The 21,883-nt window shown below is 38.9% G+C and overlaps 2 protein-coding genes across 4 annotated transcripts in view; one reads left to right on the forward strand and one right to left on the reverse strand.

The window, feature by feature from the left end:
* Positions 1 to 4,109, forward strand: part of LOC128660189 (uncharacterized) — a 67,867-nt gene extending 63,758 nt beyond the window's left edge. For both annotated transcript variants that reach the window (XM_053713873.1, XM_053713872.1), the window contains one exon: positions 2,948 to 4,109. In XM_053713873.1, coding sequence (XP_053569848.1) covers positions 2,948 to 3,720 — 773 coding nt within the window. In that variant the 3' untranslated portion in view covers positions 3,721 to 4,109. The remainder of the gene's footprint in view (positions 1 to 2,947) is intronic.
* Positions 1 to 21,883, reverse strand: part of ZEB1 (zinc finger E-box binding homeobox 1) — a 288,560-nt gene that overhangs the window by 226,771 nt on the left and 39,906 nt on the right. The gene's annotated exons all lie outside the window — the stretch shown is intronic.

A 21,883-nucleotide genomic window follows, 5' to 3' on the forward strand; every position in this document is an offset into this window, starting at 1 on the left:
TCTAGTTCGCAGGATAACCTTATGCTTGTCCCAGGCATTTTTAAAGTCCCCCACAGTGTTTGTCATTACTACCTCTTGAGGAAGTTTATATATACAGGTATACACCGCTTATACAGCGGGTTAGGGACCGGGGCCCCGCTGTAAAGTGAAAACCGCCTTAAAGGGAAACAAGGCAGTTTTAGTTTTCTTTTCACTTGCCAGTGTGTTTAAAAACTTGTTTGAACTAACATATATTAGGCGTGCTATAGTGCTACGTTTAGTTTAACACTAGCACAGCACAGTATTCAATTAGTATTCAATAGAAACTGTACCTGTAAAATAGTGACAATTACTGTAGTAAAATTAGCCATACTATAGCACTGAGACACAGATTGCACTGCAATTCTGTAAACAGAGTGAACTAAGCATAACAAAATGGTGCCAGCCACTTTTCTTACAATCTCACGATGATTACAGCACTGGTGAAAAATCTTTGGAGTTTGAACTTCAGCTTCACAAAGCGCTGTATTAGTGAAGCGCTGTAAAGTGAAGCGCTGTAAAGTGAGCTATACCTGTGTGACAGTAACTAGAGCACACTCCTGCGTTTAGAGACTTGTGATGAGCTAATTCACAACCTCTTGCGCTCAGCTGTGGGAGCATGCTCTAGTTAAAGGAGAGGGTGTTATACAATGATCGGCTGTACCACCCACCTTTGCATGTAAAGAAGCACTCCTAGTACAGATCTTAAAAGGTACTTTTTTTAAAGGAGTGCATCGCTTTAAATGGAATTTGTTTGGATGCTTAAAGGGACACTAAACCCAATTTTTTTTCTTTTATTAATTTTATTAATAATTTAATAGAGCAAGCAGGAATTTAAAGTTCAGGAGGCGGCCCATTTTTGGTTCAGCACCCTTGAAAGCGCTTGCTGCTATATTTAGCCACCAATTAGCAAGCGCTACCCAGGTACTGGGAACCTAAAATGGGCTGGCTCCTAAACTTTACATTCCTGCTTCTTCAAATAAAGATACCTTGAGAATGAAGAAAATTTGATAATAGGAGTAAATTAGAAAGTTTCTTAAAATTACCTGTTCTATCCGAATCATGAAAGAAAAAAAATTGGGTTTAGTATCCCTTTAATTTGAATGCATAAATCTTGTTTTTAAGTCATAATTGGAGCTACAAACACTCTAGATATGCATGATTAAGGTCACTGAGGCCGAAATGCTGCATGTTTGTACTATGTCTTAATAAAATAAGATTGAATATAAAGGTGCTGTGGAACTCAAAAAAAATTGCAAACACTCTAGAAGGAATGAAACAATTTTTAGGTGTATTTTACAGCAAAATCAGGCAAAACAAATATTACATATATAATGTTATATTTAATCAGTAAATGAATTAATTTATGAGGGACATTTTTTTAAGAATAATGACTGTCAAAATAATGATAATATCCAAGTAAATTTAAAGTAAAAAAATAGATCCTAGGTCATTTGAATTTTTCTTTACTATTTCATACTTTTTCTTTTCTGTATTTTAATTTGATTTCGGGGATAAGAATTGCAGTATTTTGTTTTTCAATTTGTTGATGGTCTATGACCTGCTGACAAGTGGAAGCAGGTGTGTAATCAGAAAGCAGCTGAAGGGAGATTTTGGGGGAGGGAATACGCCAAGAGCAAAGCCCTCTCCTGCTATAAACCAAATGTCCTATACAAACAAAGACTCTGAATAAATCAGTTTAGCTGGATTGGTAAAGAGAAAGTGTGCTCATGAACTGGCAAGTTTAACACCTTAGCAGCTATGGGGTAAACTACGCAAAGAGAAGTATGAAGGCAAATACTGATGCAGCGTTACCAGACATTATTTACCACGAGTGTGCTAACTCTTTAGAACTTGACAGACCTTTTTTATATTGCGGCCGTCTGCCAAGATTGCTACTTTCCTTTTTAGGCTTGCTTAGCTCTCCTGAGCTGGCGATTAGAGAATGTGGGCTATTTTTATAAATCAGACAAACAATTCTTTAAAGTTTTTCTTTAACTTGGCCATAATGTATTACATCAAATTATGCACATCACAAACTGAAGAAAAAGAGAAAGGGCTCTCATTTTAGTCTCATATTTAACTTTATAGCTTCTAGAAAGAGCTAGAATACATTGCATCTTCTCAGTCAGTCAAAGGGTTATCAGATATCAACAAGTTGAAAACAAAACGTAAAACAGAGTTGTCAAAACATTTGCAATAAGGGGCCGTATTACATATTGTAAATTAATAAAACTGACATTAAACACTAAATAAATGTTGCATAGAATGATGTATTCAAAGAAAAGATTAGTATAAGAATAACATTTAGATGTATTTTTTTAAGTTTCATTAGCTGTTTAAATATTGACAAAATAAGTGTAAAGTTCTTATGTCTATAAAACAATGGGAGCTGCCATGTTGTAACTTAGGTTACATTCTCTGCTGTGGCCAATTTAGGGAAAGGTATAAATAGGTCACTAGAGTGTGCAGTCAATGGCTGTGTGGAATATAACAGTGTTCTGCACTTCCATTTCTAACAGGAACTGAAAAGCTCACAATTTTAAAATGGAATTACAGAAAAGGGGGAAAAATAAACAATTAAAGTATATAGCAGATTTATATATATATATATATTATCATTTTATATTCCTATCTCAAAGTGTTTAATGTCCCTTTAAGATCAGATAACTTTTGAAAATAATAATATATAATAAATAGTGCATACTGTAAAATAAATAATGTATAATGCAAATGTAGAATCTATAAAATAACTTTTTACACTTGTTCGTTCCTTTTAAACCTTTTTATTTTCTTTTATCTTACTCTAACCTGTCTCCCATGCTATTCGAAATGTACTTACTACCACTGAGGGACATCATTAACCGACATGGCCTAAGGTATCATTGTTACGCTGATGACACACAACTCTACTTCTCCTTTGCTCCAGATACTACAGACCCAGCATGCCACATAAACAGTTGCTTAACAGACCTCATAGAATGGATGAATGCTAGCTGTCTCAAAGTGAACCCGGACAAAACAGAGTTAGTCTTGGTGAGGGGACCCCGGGCATCAAAAATATCCCACGATCACCCAACTGGCCTGGAGCTTGGAGGTTCTAAACTCGTTAGTTCAGCAAAGGTACGAAACCTTGGAGTGCTGATTGACGCTGGACTATCTTTTAAACAGCAGATTTCCTCCGTAATAAAATCTGCCTACTTTCATCTGAAAAACATAGCCAGGATACAACACTTAATTCCACAGGATGATATGCCAACTTTAATCCATGCATTTGTATCCTCTAGGCTAGATTACTGCAATGCACTTTACTTGGGCCTCCAAAAAAAAGAACTCCATCACCTTCAGACAGTACAAAACACAGCAGCCAGACTATTGACCAATCAAACTCGCTCCTGCCACATAACACCTGTTCTCCACTCCCTGCATTGGCTTCCAATTAAATGGCGAACATATTTTAAAATTGGCCTGCTGACTTTCAAAGCCTTAAACAACCAAGGCCCACAGTACCTGAAAGAGCTCCTGACACCCTACATCCCATCCCGTTCACTTAGGTCAGCCAACACATCACTCCTCTCAGTGCCAAGAATAAGGACAAACTCAGGCTCCAGAGCATTCGGCCACGCTGCTCCTACTTTCTGGAACTCTTTACCGTGCGCAATCAGAGAGGCACCGTCCTTACAGACTTTTAAAAAAAGCTAAAGACCCACCTCTTCCATCAGACATTCAGTCCGCTTATCTGACCTTCAGAAACTCCTAATTTTTATGTCTTATGTTGGTATATTTGTAAAGTGCTTTGAGTCTCACAGGGAGAAAAGCGCTATATAAATCGCAAATTATTATTATTAATATTAAAAAGATAGGCAACAAACGCTGTGACACAAGATACATATAAAAGTGAGAAGCAGCAGCAATTTTATGATGTTTTTGGCAATTCGATAAGTAACCTTTTAATCTAATTACTGATGCACCTCCCCAAGGTATCCATTTGCCATTACCTGTGACAATAACAGTTATTGAATCACTGTAACTTACATGGATGTTGTTAAACAGTGTAATTCACTGTTGTATTAAAAAAGCACTAAGCTGTGTCTTATACTTAATAGAAATAATCACAATATGTATTATTCATCTATTTAAATTAATTTTATCATTTATTTATTTTTTCCTACATTTGTGCAGTGTCATTTACTTCCTGTCACAGCCTTACAAAGAGGAAGGGACCTCTGTAGGAAGGATCATCTTAACCTGATGTCATAAAACTTCTAAGCTGGTCACTATTAAAGGGATATGATATGATTCAGCTAGAGCGTGCCATTTTAAGCAACTTTCTAATTTACTCCTAGGCCCAATTTTAGTTTAGCACCCTGGGTAGTGCTTGCTGATTGGTGGCTACATTTAGCCACCAATCAGCAAGCACTATCCAGGTGCTGAACTAAAAATGGGCGGGCTCCTAAACTTTCATTCCTGCTTTTCCAAATAAAGATACCAAGGGAACAAAGAAAAAATGATAATAGGAGAAATGAGAAAGGGGAAAAAAAATTGGGTTTCATATCTCTTAAAGTGAATAGACTAGATAACAGGGAGTCAGACTTGCTCATGCCTAGTTCAGTCAGAATGTAACCTAAGTTTTAAAAATGTCAGCTCCCATATCACACTGATGATGTTTTATGCAAGAAAACAAGTAAGTTATTTGCTGTTTTTTATACAATATGTTTCATTTTATGTTTACTTTTATTTAATATATTTGTTTTTTAATATCCCTTTAATGTAGAATCAACCGCCAAGTCATGCAGACACTGGCAAATACAAGTACAATATACAAGCTATACAGATTTCATTTGAATCATCGAATAGTCACAATATCCCTTGCTCACAATCAGAGCAGGAAATACTCTTAACTACCTACAGACATAAGCACAAAAACAGGAATTTATTTCAAGAAATACCCACAATAATACTAAACACAATGAGTCAAAATACCTTAATGGGGTTCATTAAGGGTTAATGGCTTTCACCTGCAGGTGTATAACACAACACCATATTATCTCCTGATTAGCAATCAGGTCTTTTCACTGTTTTATTATGCAGATGCTGCTGAAGGTTATAAAAAATTCATTATTGCTCACGTTAGTTTTAAAAATTCAAGGGATTCTCGCAAGTGCAAATCGTTAGGTAGAATCCTGATTCAACAGTCACAATAGTTCTATTCTTTAAAAAAAAAAAATAATGTTTGTAGTTAAAAATAAAACAATTATAATAAACAATTACCCTGAGCTCAAACATGCTATTTTTGGCTCAATGGATAACGATCTCCCTGACACTATTTATAGTTACTGTTTAATGTGCTAGTATTTAAAATGCCCTTAGGTGATTATGTTCACATGGCTACCAATTGGTCACCTTTGATTTTATATTCACTAGCAGGTATATGGATTCCCAAATTATTGATAATTTTTCATTTCTAAAATATATATTTTTTTATCCATATAAAAATATCACATACTAGAAAAGAGCGTTCAGTCCCCTCTCTTATTCATATATATACTGGAACAAAAATGTTCACATGACACCAACCATGGCTTTTGAAGATGTGTGGGGGGAAAAAAATCACAGATATAAGCGCTCTATGGCTATATTAGTAGAAGACAATAAAATTGATCACTCTGGCTAAGGTCAAAGGGTCAACATAAATGTGTTTAAAGGGACAGTCAAAATTAAATTTTCAGGATTTAGATAGGGCTTGTAATTTTAAACAACTTTCCAATTTACATTTGTCATCAAATTTGCTTTGTTCTCTTGGTATTCTTTGTTAAAAGCTAAACCTAGGATAGGCTCATATGCTAATTTATAAGCCCTTGAAGGCCGCCTCTTAACTTAGTGCATTTTGACAGTTTTTCACAGTTAGACTGAGCTGGTTCACGTGTGCCATATAGATAACATTGTGCTCACTCCCGTGGAGTTATTTATGAGGGGCACTGGCTGGCTAAAATGCAAGTCTGTCAAAAGAACTGAGATAAGGGGAAGTCTGCAGAGGCTTAAATACAAGGTAATTACAAAGGTAAAAAGTATATTAATATAGCAGTGGTGGATTATCTTTTTTTTTTTTTTTTAAATAACATTTTTTGGTGTAGATTGTCTAACGTGCCAGTGGAATTAGTCTGATCTAACACTCAAACCTAGCAATGATCAATTTAGAAGCTTTTTATTGGCTCTTATGTGATGTATATAAATGTTTTTTTGGATTATAAACTCTCTAGGCAGTAGGGCCCTGTAATCCCTCTGTCCTATTATGACTTCCCTATCTAGTCTGTATTTATTGTATCCCCTGTATATTGCTGCAGAATCTGTCAGCAAGGTACAATTAAAGATAACAGTAACAATAATATTCTAAATATTCTTAGTACATGCATTATTTCTGATTTACAGTTGTTACAAAACTGGGTAAGGGCACACACACATATACACGTACACATACATATACACACGTACACATACATATACACACGTACACATACATATACACACGTACACATACATATACACACGTACACATACATATACACACGTACACATACATATACACACGTACACATACATATACACACGTACACATACATATACACACGTACACATACACGCACACATACATATACATATACACACGTACACATACATATACACACGTACACATACATATACACACGTACACATACATATACACACGTACACATACATATACACACGTACACATACATATACACACGTACACATACATATACACACGTACACATACATATACACACGTACACATACACGCACACATACATATACACACGTACACATACATATACACACGTACACATACATATACACACGTACACATACATATACACACGTACACATACATATACACACGTACACATACATATACACACGTACACATACATATACACACGTACACATACATATACACACGTACACATACACGCACACATACATATACACACGTACACATACATATACACACAGTCATACACGTACATACATGTACACATACACACACACATACATATACACACGTACACATACATATACACACAGTCATACACGTACATACATGTACACATACACACACACATACATATACACACGTACACATTCCCACACATACACATACACACACATGTACACATGTACACACACATACACACACATGTACACATACACATACATGTACACATATATACACACACATGTACACATACACACACACACATACATATACACACGTACACATACACACACAGTCACACACATACACATACACACACAGTCACACACGTACACATACACACACATGTACACATACACATACATGTACACATATATACACACATACACGTACACATACACACACAGTCACACACGTACACACACATACGTACACATACACAGTGTAGGTGATATTAATCAGTAGACCTAGCGCAAGTATATACACCTCTAGCTCCCTTCAATGGGTCTCCTAGTAAACCTTGTGATAGTCAGTGATAAAAGTAGATGAAGCGAGCGCCAAAAAGGCTAAGGTGAATGTACACATACAGTCACACACGTACACATACACACACAGTCACACACACATACACATATACGTACACATACACACACAGTCACACACGTACACATACACACATACACACACAGTCACACACACATACACATATACGTACACATACACACACAGTCACACACACATACACATATACGTACACATACACACACAGTCACACACGTACACATACACACATACACACACAGTCACACACACGTACACATATACACACACACACGTACACATACACACACAGTCACACGTACACGTACACATACAGTCACACGTACACATACAGTCACACGTACACATACGTACACATACACACACAGTCACACACGTACACATACACACATACACACACAGTCACACACACGTACACATACACACACAGTCACACGTACACGTACACATACAGTCACACGTACACGTACACATACAGTCACACGTACACATACGTACACATACACAGTGTAGGTGATATTAATCAGTAGACCTAGCGCAAGTATATACACCTCTAGCTCCTTTCAATGGGTCTCCTAGTAAACCTTGTGATAGTCAGTGATAAAAGTAGATGAAGCGAGCGCCAAAAAGGCTAAGGTGAATGTACACATACAGTCACACACGTACACATACACACACAGTCACACACACATACACATATACGTACACATACACACACAGTCACACACGTACACATACACACACAGTCACACACACGTACACATATACGTACACATACACACACAGTCACACACGTACACATACACACACAGTCACACACACGTACACATATACGTACACATACACACACAGTCACACACGTACACATACACACACAGTCACACACACGTACACATATACGTACACATACACACACAGTCACACACACGTACACATATACGTACACATACACACACAGTCACACACGTACACATACACACACGTACACACGTACACACACACACACACATAGTCACACACACATGTACACACACAGTCACACAGTCACACATACACACACACACGTACACATTCACACACACGTACACATACACACACATACGTACACACACATACACTGTATGATTCTTTAAACATGACACCTTGGTTAGGAATAACATACAAATGATTGTAAAGGAAAGTATTACTACAGTGTGGAGATTGCCTGTTTAAGGTTTGGAAAACTGCAAGATTTCAATATGCAAAAAAAAAAAGAAGCACAGAACAGGGCATTCCAAAGATTTTTTTAATGCAATTGTATTTTTTCATCTTCTATACCTGAAGATTAAAAAAGCGCACATTGCAATACTGGAAAACATCCTGAAAAGTGATATTTCTACTTGTGCAATGTGAAAAGCTGTTATTAAAGTATGTATGAAAGTGTAAAGGATAAGACATGCACACTAAATCCCTCTGAAACCATCTTGTGTGTGTACAGTAAATGCATGAGCCTTTAGGTAAATGAGAACTCATACAAATAATACAAGTCATTTCTCCTTCTCATGACCAGGAATATATAAACATAAAACACATTACAGAATGCAATGCACTTTATTTTTTATAAATCCCCTTGTAAAGGATCAAGAAATCCTTTCAAAGACTGCAGGATTTCCCCCTACTTATCTTTGGAAATCACCGAAAATATAAAAAAATAAAGAGGCTTTTGTGAAAAACAAATTTTTTCTTTCATGATTCAGATAGAGCATGCATTTACATTTAGCTACCCAGGTACTGAACCAAAAATGAGCTAGCTCCTAAGCTTAGATTTCTAATTTTCAAATAAAGATACAAAGAGAACAACGAAAAATTGATAATAGGAGTAAATTAGAAAGTTGCTTAAAATTGGGCGCTCTATCTGAATCGTGAAATAAAAAATTGGGTTTCATGTCCCTTTAATCCTTTAACGACCAAGGACGTGCCAGACAGGTCCTACAAAAAACGGTTGTTGACGACCAAGGATGTGCCTGGAACGTCCTCTGGGGTTTGAAGCTCTGGAAGCAATCCTGATCACTTCCAGCAGCTTTCAGGGTATTGCAGAGATGCCTCAATATTGAGGCATCATGAAATACCCTTTTTTAAGCAAACCAATGCAGAGAGAGAGGGCCACTCTGCATAGGCCAGCGATGGTGCCGTTAGTTGGTGGCATGGGAGGGATAGAAAGGAGGCGGGTGGGCGGCCCATCACTGGAGATAAGTTCCAGATCTGGTAGTGAACGGCAGAGGGTGCGCACGTGCGCGTGCGTGCGCGCAGGGCACACGCCCACTCACGTTACACATTAAACAGTATGTTGATGTTGGAAGAGGGAAGAAGGGAGAGGGAGGGGGGAATAAGTGTTGGGGAAAGGGATCTGGGAGAGGAGGGTATTGAGGGGGGCAGCTACACTAAAGAATAATTGGGGGTTTATTATATTTATATAAAAAAGCACATTTTTTAGCAAACTGGGTACTGGCAGGCAGCTGCCAGTACCCAAGATGGCGACAAATAGTTAGAGGGGGGGAGGGTTAGAGAGCTGTTTGGGGGGTCAGGGAAGTTGGGGGCTTAGGCAGGATCCTACACTACAGAAAATATAATAGTATTTTTATTTTAGTACTGGCAGACTTTCTGCCAGTACTTAAGATGGCGGTGACAATTGTGGGGGAGGGAAGGGAGCTGTTTAAGGGGGGTCAGGGAGGGGGATCTTTCAGGTGGGAGGCTGATCTCTACACTAAAGCTAAAAACAAAATTTATGCTTACCTGATAAATTTCTTTCTTTTGCGATGTACCAAGTCCACAGATTCATCCTAACTTGTGGGATATTGTCCTTCCTGACAGGAAGTAGCAAAGAGAGCACCACAGCAGAGCGGTCTATATAGCTCCCCCCTTAACTCCACCCCCCAGTCATTCGACCGAAGGCCAAGGAAGAAAAGGAGAAACTATAAGGTGCAGAGGTGACTGAAGTTTACATAAAAAAATACTATCTGTCTTGAATAGACAGGGCGGGCCGTGGACTCAGTTCATCGCAAAAGAAAGAAATTTATCAGGTAAGCATAAATTTTGTTTTCTTTTGCATGATGTACCGAGTCCACGGATTCATCCTAACTTGTGGGATACCAATACCAAAGCTTTAGGACACGGATGAAAGGAGGGACAAGACAGGAACCTAAACGGAAGGCACCACTGCTTGCAAAACCCTTTCTCCCAAAAAAAGCCTCCGAAGAAGCAAAAGTATAAAATTTATAAAATTTTGAAAAGGTATGAAGCGACGACCAAGTCGGAGCCTTACAAATCTGTTCAACAGAAGCATCATTTTTAAAAGCCCATGTGGAAGCTACCGCTCTAGTAAAATGAGCTGTAAGCCTTTCAGGAGGCTGCTGTCCAGCAGTCTCATAAGCCAAACGGATGATGCTTTTCAGCCAAAAGGAAAGAGAAGTCGCCGTAGCTTTTGACCCCTACGCTTTCCAGAATAGACAACAAACAAAGAAGATGTTTGACGAAAATCTTTGGTTGCCTGCAAATAAAATTTCAAAACACGAACCTTGTCCAAGTTGTGCAACAGACGTTCCTTCTTACAAGAAGGATTAGGACACAGAGAAGGAACAATTTCTTGATTAATATTCCTGTTAGTAACAACCTTAGGTAGGAATCCAAGCTTGGTACGCAAAACGACCTTATCAGCATGGAACACAAGATAAGGAGAGTCACATTGTAATGCAGATAGTTCAAAAACTCTTCGAGCTGAAGAGATAGCAACTAGGAACAAAACTTTCCAAGATAAAAGCTTAATATCTATGGAATGCATGGGTTCAAACGGAACCCCCCTGAAGAACTCTAAGAACTAAATTTAGACTCCATGGCGGAGCAATAGGTTTAAACACAGGCTTAATTCTAACTAAAGCCTGACAAAAAGCCCGAACGTCTGGAACATCTGCCAGACGCTTGTCAACAAAATAGACAGAGCAGATATCTGTCCCTTTAGGGAACTAGCTGATAATCCTTTCTCCAATCCCTCTTGGAGAAAAGACAAATCCTAGGAATCCTGATTTTACTCCAGGAGAAGCCTTTGGATTTGCACCAAAAAAGATATTTACGCCATATCTTATGATAAATTTTCCTGGTAACAGGCTTTCGAGCCTCAGAGAAACCCCGCTTTGATAGAATCAAGCGCTCAATCTCCAAGCAGTTAGTTGCAGAGAAATTAGATTTGGATGCTTGAATGGACCTTGAATAAGAAGGTCCTGTCTCAATGGCAGAGACCATGGTGGAAGGGATGACATGTCCACCAGGTCTGCATACCAAGTCCTGCGTGGCCACGCAGGCGCCATCAAAATCACTGATGCTCTCTCCTGTTTGATTCTGGCAATCAGACGTGGAAGGAGAGGGAAAGGTGGAAACACATAAGCCAGGTTGAATGACCAGGGTACTGCTAGAGCATCTATCAGTACAGCCTGAGGATCCCTTGACCTGGAGCCGTAACGATGAAAAGTCTGACGACTTAGAAAATTTGCCTCCCAGTTCTCTACACCTGGGATATAGATCACTAACAGATGGCAAGAGTGAGCCTCTGCCCATTGGATTATCCTTGAGACCTCTATCATCGCTAAGGAACTCTTTGTTCCGCCCTGATGATTGATATAAGCCACAGTTGTGATGTTGTCCGACTGAAACCTGATGAATCTGGCCGAAGCCAGCTGAGGCCATGCCTGGAGAGCATTGAATATCGCTCTTAATTCCAGAATATTTATCGGTAGGAGAGCCTCCTCCCAAGTCCACAAACCCTGAGCTTTCAGGGAATTCCAGACTGCACCCCAGCACAGAAGACTGGCGTCTGTCGTCACTATAACCCATTCTGGCCTGCGGAAACACATTCCCTGGGACAGATGATCCTGTGACAACCACCAAAGAAGAGAGTCTCTGGTCTCTTGATCCAGATTTATCTGAGGAGATAAATCCACATAATCCCCATTCTACTGATTGAGCATGCATAGTTGCAGTGGTCTGAGATGCAAGCGAGCAAACGGAACTATGTCTATTGCCGCTACCATTAGTCCGATTACCTCCATACACTGAGCCACTGACGGCCGAGGAATGGAATGAAGAGCTCGGCAGGTGGACAAAATCTTTGATTTCCTGACATCCGTCAGAAATATTTTCATGTCCACCGAGTCTATCAGAGTCCCTAGAAATTAAACTCTTGTGAGGGGGAAAGAAAACTCTTTTTTACGTTCCCTTTCCACCCGTGAGACCTTAGAAAGGCCAACACTAAGTCTGTGTGAGACTTGGCTAGTTGGAAGGACGACGCTTGAATTAGAATGTCGTCTAGATAAGGCGCCACTGCTATGTCCCGTGGCCTTAGAACCGCCAGAAGGGACCCTAGCACCTTCGTGAAGATTCGCGGCGCCGTGGCCAACCCGAAAGGAAGAGCCACAAACTGATAATGCTTGTCCAGAAAGGCGAACCTGAGGAACTGATGATGATCTTTGTGGATAGGAATGTGCAGATACGCATCCTTTAAGTCCACGATGGTTATATATTGACCCTCCTGGATCAATGGTAAGATAGTCCGAATGGTCTCCATCTTGAACGATGGAACTCTTAGGAATTGGTTTAGGATCTTGAGATCCAGAATTGGTCTGAAGGTTCCCTCCTTTTTGGGAACTATAAACAGATTGGAGTAGAACCCCTGCTTTTGGAACTGGGCAGATCACTCCCATGGTAAAAAGGTCTTCTACACAGCGTAAGAATGCCTCACTTTTTGTCGGGTTTACAGACAATTGAGAAAGATGGAACCTCCCCCTTGGAGGGGAATCCTTGAAATCTAGAAGGTATCCCTGGGTTACAATTTCTACTGTCCAGGAATCCTGAACGTCTCTTGCCCAGGCCTGAGCAAAGAGAGAGAGTCTGCCCCCTACTATATCCGGTCCCGGATCGGGGGCTACCCCTTCATGCTGACTTAGTGGCAGCAGCAGGCTTTTTGGCCTGTTTACCCTTGTTCCAAGCCTGATTAGGTCTCCAGGTTGGCTTTGATTGAGCAAAGTTCCCCTCTTGGTTTGCAGCAGGGGAAGAGGTAGAGGGACCACTCATGAAGTTTCGAAAGGAACAAAAATAATTTTGTTTGGTCCTTGTCTTATTTGACTTATCCTGAGGGAGGGTATGACCCTTCCCTCCAGTAATGTCTGAAATGATCTCTTTCAATGAAGGCCCAAATAGGGTCTTACCTTTGAAAGGGATGGACAAAAGCTTAAATTTAGATGACACATCAGCTGACCAGGACTTAAGCCATAACGCTCTACGCGCTAAAATGGCAAAACCTAAATTCTTAGCCGCTAATTTAGCAAGATGAAAAGCGGCGTCTGTAATAAAAGAATTAGCCAACTTAAGAGCCTTAATTAAATATCATCTAGTAGGGTCTCCATCTGAAGAGCCTCTTCTAGAGCCTCAAACCAAAAGGCAGCTGCAGTGGTTACAGGAACAATGCATGCTATAGGTTGAAGAAGAAAACCTTGATGAACAAAAATTGTCTTTAGGAGACCCTCTAATTTTTTATCCATAGGATCAATGAAAGCACAACTGTCTACAATAGGTATAGTTGTACGCTTAGCCAGGGTAGAAATAGCTCCCTTCACCTTAGGGACCGTCTGCCATGAGTCCTTTATGGTGTCAGAAATGGGAAACATTTTCTTAAAAACAGGAGGGGGAGAGAACGGAATACCTGGTTTATCCCACTCCTTAGTAACAATGTCCGAAATCCTCTTAGGGACCGGAAACACATCAGTGTAAACAGGAACCTCTAAATATTTGTCCATTTTACACAATTTCTCTGGAACTACAATAGGGTCACAATCATCCAGAGTAGCTAAAACCTCCCTGAGCAATAAGCGGAGGTGCTCTAGCTTAAATTTAAATGCCGTCATATCTGAATCTGTCTGAGAGAACATCTTTCCTGAATCAGAAATCTCTCCCTCAGACAGCAAATCCCTCATCCCTACTTCAGAACATTGTGAGGGAATATCGGACACGGCTACTACGGCGTCAGAAGGCTCAGCATTTGTTCTTAACCCAGAGCTACTGCGCTTCCCTTGCAACCCAGGCAGCTTAGATAAAACCTCTGTGAGGGTAGTATTCATAACTGAAGCCATATCTTGCAAGGTGAAAGAATTAGACGCACTAGAAGTACTTGGCGTTGCTTGTGCGGGCGTTACTGGTTGTGACACTTGGGCAGAACTAGATGGCAAAACCTGATTTCCTTCTGTCTGAGAATCATCTAATGCCAAACTTTTATAAGTCAAAATATGCTGTTTGCAATTTATAGACATATCAGTACAAGTGGGACACATTCTAAGAGGGGGTTCCACAATGGCTTCTAAACAAATTGAACAATGAGTTTCCTCAGTGTCAGACATGTTTAACAGACTAGTAATAAAGCAAGTAAGCTTGGAAAACACTTTATTTAATGAAAAAAGCACAATTTGCAAAAACGGTACTGTGCCTTTAAGAGAAAAAAAGGCATACACAAACTGCAAAACAGGTTAAAATTGCTTCAATTTTTCTGAAATTTTAACAGTGTACCCACTAAGCCTTAGAAGGATTGCACCACAAGTAAATAAGCAATAAACCCACAAATGACAAAACCGGATTGAAATTTGTCTAAAACCAGTTAAAACCCCTATTAGCGCCTTGCCACAGCTCTGCTGTGGCCCTACCTGCCCTTAGGAAGCGATAATATGGGGTTTAAAGCTTCAATTAGTCCCTCAGAAGACTCTCAGGAACTCAGGAGAAGTTGCTTGCTGCTTGTAAATGTAGGCCCCGCCCACCTCACTCGATGTTGCTGGGGCCTACACAAAACTAACAAACCCTGCCTGAAAGCCATGTGGGTTATAAACAACCCCAAAGAACCCTCAAGCAAATGTCCCATAAAACAGAAAACGTTACTCCCAGACACAAAAACGTTTGTCCCAAGCTCACATAACAAACTGAGTGCCAACAAAAAATTAACCCTTTATGCAAGCTAGTAAAAACCTCTGATAACACTAGGATTACTGCTTACCCTTCCCCTAATGGGGACACTGTCAGCCTTTCTGAGTTAACACAGTCTCTGCAGAAAATATGACTGAACATACCTCATTGCTGTATAGCAAGAAACCGTTCCTCACACGGAAGTTTTCCTGTACTCCTCAGCTTCTGTGGGAACAGCAGTGGACCTTAGTTACAAATGCTAAGATCATCATCCTCCAGGCAGAAATCTTCATCTATGTCCTGCCTGAGAGTAAATAGTACAACTCCGGTACCATTTACAAATAACAAACACTTGATTGAAGATAAAATAAAACTAACAGTTTAACACCTCTTCTCTTTACTCTTCCTGCTTAGAGCCAGCAAAGAGAATGACTGGGGGGTGGAGTTAAGTGGGGAGCTATATAGACAGCTCTGCTGTGGTGCTCTCTTTGCTACCTCCTGTCAGGAAGGACAATATCCCACAAGTTAGGATGAATCCGTGGACTCGGTACATCATGCATAAGAAATTAACCCTATAAGCTACCTAATTAACCCCTTAACTGCTGGGCATAATACAAGTGTGGTGCGCAGCGGCATTTAGCGGCATTTTAATTACCAAAAAGCAATGCCAAAGCCATATATGTCTGCTATTTTATAACGAAGGGGATCATAGAGAAACATTTACAACCATTTGTGCCATAATTGCACAAGCTGTTTGTAACTAATTTCAGTGAGAAACCTAAAGTTTGTGAAAAAGTAAAGGATTTTTTTTGTATTTGATCGCATTTGACGGTGAAATGATGACATGAAATATACCAAAATGGGCCTAGATCAATACTTTGGGTTGTCTACTACACTACACTAAAGCTAAAATTAACCCTTCAAGCTCCCTACAAGCTACCTAATTAACCCCTTCACTGCTGGGCATAATACATGTGTGGTGCACAGCGGCATTTCGCAGCCTTCTAATTACCAAAAAGCAACGCCAAAGACATAAATGTCTGCTATTTCTGAACAAAGGGGATCCCAGAGAAGCATTTACAACCACGTTTGCCATAATTGCACAAGCTGTTTGTAAATAAAACCTAAAGTTTGTAAAAAAGTGAACGATTTTTTTTATTTGATCGCATTTGGCGGTGAAATGGTGGCATGAAATATACCAAAATGGGCCTAGATCAATACTTTGGGTTGTCTTCTAAAGAAAAATATATACATGTGAAGGGTTATTCAGGCATTCCTGACAGATATCAGTGTTACAATGTAACTAGCGCTCATTTTGAAAAAAAAAAATAGTTTGGAAATAGCAAAGTGCTTCTTGTATTTATTGCTCTATAACTTGCAAAGAACATGTAAACATTCGGTATTTCTAAACTCAGGCCAAAAACTTAGAAACTATTTAGCATTGGCGTTTTGTGGTAGTTGTAGATGTGTAACAGATTTTGGGGGTCAAAGTTAGAAAAAGTGTGGGGTTTTTTCTCCATATTTTCATCATATTTTATAATTTTTTAAAGTAAATTATAAGATATGATAAAAATAATGTTATCTTTAGAAAGTCCATTTAATGACGAGAAAAACAGTATATAATACAGGGAGTGCAGAATTATTAGCCAAATGAGTATTTTGACCACATCATCCTCTTTATGCATGTTGTCTTACTCCAAGCTGTATAGGCTTGAAAGCCTACTACCAATTAAGCATATTAGGTGATGTGCATCTCTGTAATGAGAAGGGGTGTGGTCTAATGACATCAACACCCTATATCAGGTGTGCATGATTATTAGGCAACTTCCTTTCCTTTGGCAAAATGGGTCAAAAGAAGGACTTGACAGGCTCAGAAAAGTCAAAAATAGTGAGATATCTTGCAGAGGGATGCAGCACTCTTAAAATTGCAAAGCTTCTGAAGCGTGATCATCGAACAATCAAGCGTTTCATTAAAAATAGTCAACAGGGTCGCAAGAAGCGTGTGGAAAAAGCAAGACACAAAATAACTGCCCATGAACTGAGAAAAGTCAAGCGTGCAGCTGCCAAGATGCCACTTGCCACCAGTTTGGCCATATTTCAGAGCTGCAACATCACTGGAGTGCCCAAAAGCACAAGGTGTGCAATACTCAGAGACATGGCCAAGGTAAGAAAGGCTGAAAGACGACCACCACTGAGCAAGACACACAAGCTGAAACATCAAGACTGGGCCAAGAAATATCTCAAGACTGATTTTTCTAAGGTTTTATGGACTGATGAAATGAGAGTGAGTCTTGATGGGCCAGATGGATGGGCCCGTGGCTGGATTGGTAAAGGGCAGAGAGCTCCAGTCCGACTCAGACGCCAGCAAGGTGGAGGTGGAGTACTGGTTTGGGCTGGTATCATCAAAGATGAGCTTGTGGGGCCTTTTCGGGTTGAGGATGGAGTCAAGCTCAACTCCCAGTCCTACTGCCAGTTTCTGGAAGACACCTTCTTCAAGCAGTGGTACAGGAAGAAGTCTGCATCCTTCAAGAAAAACATGATTTTCATGCAGGACAATGCTCCATCACACGCGTCCAAGTACTCCACAGCGTGGCTGGCAAGAAAGGGTATAAAAGAAGAAAATCTAATGACATGGCCTCCTTGTTCACCTGATCTGAACCCCATTGAGAACCTGTGGTCCATCATCAAATGTGAGATTTACAAGGAGGGAAAACAGTACACCTCTCTGAACAGTGTCTGGGAGGCTGTGGTTGCTGCTGCACGCAATGTTGATGGTGAACAGATCAAAACACTGACAGAATCCATGGATGGCAGGCTTTTGAGTGTCCTTGCAAAGAAAGGTGGCTATATTGGTCACTGATTTGTTTTTGTTTTGTTTTTGAATGTCAGAAATGTATATTTGTGAATGTTGAGATGTTATATTGGTTTCACTGGTAAAAATAAATAATTGAAATGGGTATATATTTGTTTTTTGTTAAGTTGCCTAATAATTATGCACATTAATAGTCACCTGCACACACAGATATCCCCCTAAAATAGCTATAACTAAAAACAAACTAAAAACTACTTCCAAAACTATTCAGCTTTGATATTAATGAGTTTTTTGGGTTCATTGAGAACATGGTTGTTGTTCAATAATAAAATTAATCCTCAAAAATACAACTTGCCTAATAATTCTGTACTCCCTGTATGTGTGGGTACAGTAAATGAGTAAGAGGAAAATTACAGCTAAACACAAACACCGAAGAAATGTAAAAATAGCCCTGGTCCTTAACGGTAAGAAAATGAAAAAGTGATGTGGTCTCTAAGGGGTTAATATATATATATATATATATATATATATATATACACTACAAACCATTTTTTTTTGTATAATGTCCCTTTAAGATTTTTCACTTTAGAAGTTATTCTATGGTGAAAAACATTGACTTTTTTTTTATGGGATGGAGAATATGATACTTGTTTCACACTCTCAATGTGATCTGTCTTTTGTTAGAGAAATAACAAAAGGGAATTCTTAAATGAAATGCTCTTAATATGGCTGCGTCTTTGGGTACCACACCTACACATAACTAAGCCTTCACGCGCCTGCTATATGACTGCACTGATTCATGGGAAATGTCATGCTTTAGTGTTTACGAGGCACATTTCATTATGTTAGCTGCCGCATCTAATTTCAACCACATGTTGTTAATCCAGGTAGTACAGAATAGACAGTAGATGCACTTCACATGTGCAGTGGGATCATCGGGTCAAACACTATATTTGTACCTCTCTTTTACAGAGGAAATCACAAGCAATTTGTTTGCATGATTTACTTAAAGAACATATAGCTGGGAAGGAGGGAGCTGACAAATTAAAAATGTTGCTAATACACCATGGGTCCACATACAAATATTTAGAAGCCACTGCTGATCAGTAGTGTCAATATTTTAATGTGAAATGAATACGTTGGATTTGTTTTTTAGCATAATATGCTAATAAGCAAATTTAAGAAATACTGTCAAGGGAGATGTGAAAATATATATCTTAATTTGATAGAAATAAACTGTACTGGATACTTGTCATTATTTAGAATATCTGCCTGACCATGTCAGGGAGTTTTGTATTTATCTTATTGTACTGATTAAAGGATTATTAAATACAATAGAACTGCATAATCTAACAAATGCATAATAACCAGTTAATGCAATAGCAGTAGATTTTATTCTGACACATTTCAAAATACATATATGCTTACATTTCACAAAATGTATATATGTATACACTGTGAACTCTTGCACGTGCTCAGTAGGAGCTGGTGTCACAGAATGTGTGAATATAAAAGAACTGTACACAATTTAATAATCATAGTAAACTAAATTGTTGTTTAAAACTGCGTGCTCTATCTGAATCATGAAAGTTTAATTTTGAATTTATTGTCCCCTTAAATATGAATATTGACTTTATGAGCTCAAACAACGTATGGAAGGTTCAGAGGCCGGATAAAAACATTGCAGGGCCGCAAAATGGCCCAAGCTATTGGGCTGGACAAAGTGGTCCATTTAAAGCATACATATATACCTCTCCAACAGGACACATTTGTTGCTTAAAGGGATGGTAAAATAAAAATGGAATATTTTAGATTCAGATAGAACATGCAATTTTAAACAAATTTCCAATTTATTTCTAGTTTCAAATTTGCTTTGTTCTCTTGGCAACCTTTTGTTGAAGAGAATACCTAAGTAGGCTCAGAAGTAGCAACGCACTGCTAGGAGCTAGCTGGCGAATGGTGGCTGCACATATATGCCTCTTGTCATTGTCTCATCAAATGCTACTCTTCAACAAAGATCACCAAAAGAACAAAGCAAATAGGATAATAGAAATACATTGGTAAGTTGTTTGCAATTGCACGCTCTATCTGAATCATGAAAGTTTAATTTTTACTTTATTGTCCCTTTAAATATGAATATTGACTTTATGAGATCAAATAACATATGGATGGTTCGGAGGCCGGACAAAAACACTGCAAGGCTGCAAAATGGCCCCAAGCTGTTAGGTTGGACAAACCTGGCACAGATATGTCTATTAAAGGGACATAATACTCATATGCTAAATCACTTGAAACTGATGCAGTATAACTGTAAAAAGCTGACAGGAAAATTTAACCTGAGCATCTCTATGTAAAAAAGGAAGATATTTTACCTCACAACTTCCTTAGCTTAGCAGAGTAAGTTCTGTGTAAAATGTTATACTCAGCTGCAGGTAAAAAAATTTTTTTAAAAAATGAAGAAATGAACAGCAGCCAATCAGCATCAACAGTGCTGAGGTTATGAACTCTTTTACTGTGATCTCATAAGATTTCACTTAACTCTCATGAGATTTCATTGTAAACTTCCTTACACTGAATAGGGAAATAAAATGAGTGTGCACAAAAGCTCAATCCTTCCGCTGTCCCGGGACAAACATACTGATTTGCTGCTTAGAAGTCCTTTACAATGGGATGTGGCTACTGAGGAACATTTGAGGTAAAATATCTTTCTTTTTTACATAGAGATATTCAGGTGATATTTTCTAGTCAGCTTTTTACAGCTATACTGCATCACTTTCAAGTGTTTAAACATTTGGGTATTATGGCCCTTTAAGCCAAAACAGGAGCTAAAGATAAAATATTAGTGGCTGTGGTATTTTCCCAGTGCTGCCATACAGAATACATAGCTTTTCAGAAGAATACAATTTTCATACGAGACTTCATAATCATGACGTTATACAATATAGCTCTGACATAAGAATACACTGATAAAGCATTCTAATGTGTTACAGCATTTTGTAATTGTATAATCTTTTGTGTATAATTGTGTGTTTCTTAAATAGTAAAGGGGCTGGCATGAGCCAATAAAAAAACCAGCAAGTGCATGTAAGCGCCAATCACAAACGTCACCTGTTCAGCTCCTATCACAACCATCTCCTGGGAAATTAAGTATGCATTTAACCCCATTTTTGAGCATTTTACTTTTATTTTTCTATTATTATGTCCTTTTAAGTTGAGAAAACATAATTTATGCTTACCTGATAAATTCCTTTCTCCTGTAGTGTAGTCAGTCCACGGGTCATCATTACTTCTGGGATATTAACTCCTCCCCAACAGGAAGTGCAAGAGGATCACCCAAGCAGAGCTGCTATATAGCTCCTCCCCTCTACGTCACACCCAGTCATTCGACCGAGAACCAAACGAGAAAGGAGAAACTATAGGGTGCAGTGGTGACTGGAGTATAATTTAAAAATTTTGACCTGCCATAAAAAACAGGGCGGGCCGTGGACTGACTACACTACAGGAGA

The sequence above is a fragment of the Bombina bombina genome, chromosome 5 (assembly GCF_027579735.1).
Source record: "Bombina bombina isolate aBomBom1 chromosome 5, aBomBom1.pri, whole genome shotgun sequence".
Taxonomy (NCBI): domain Eukaryota; kingdom Metazoa; phylum Chordata; class Amphibia; order Anura; family Bombinatoridae; genus Bombina; species Bombina bombina.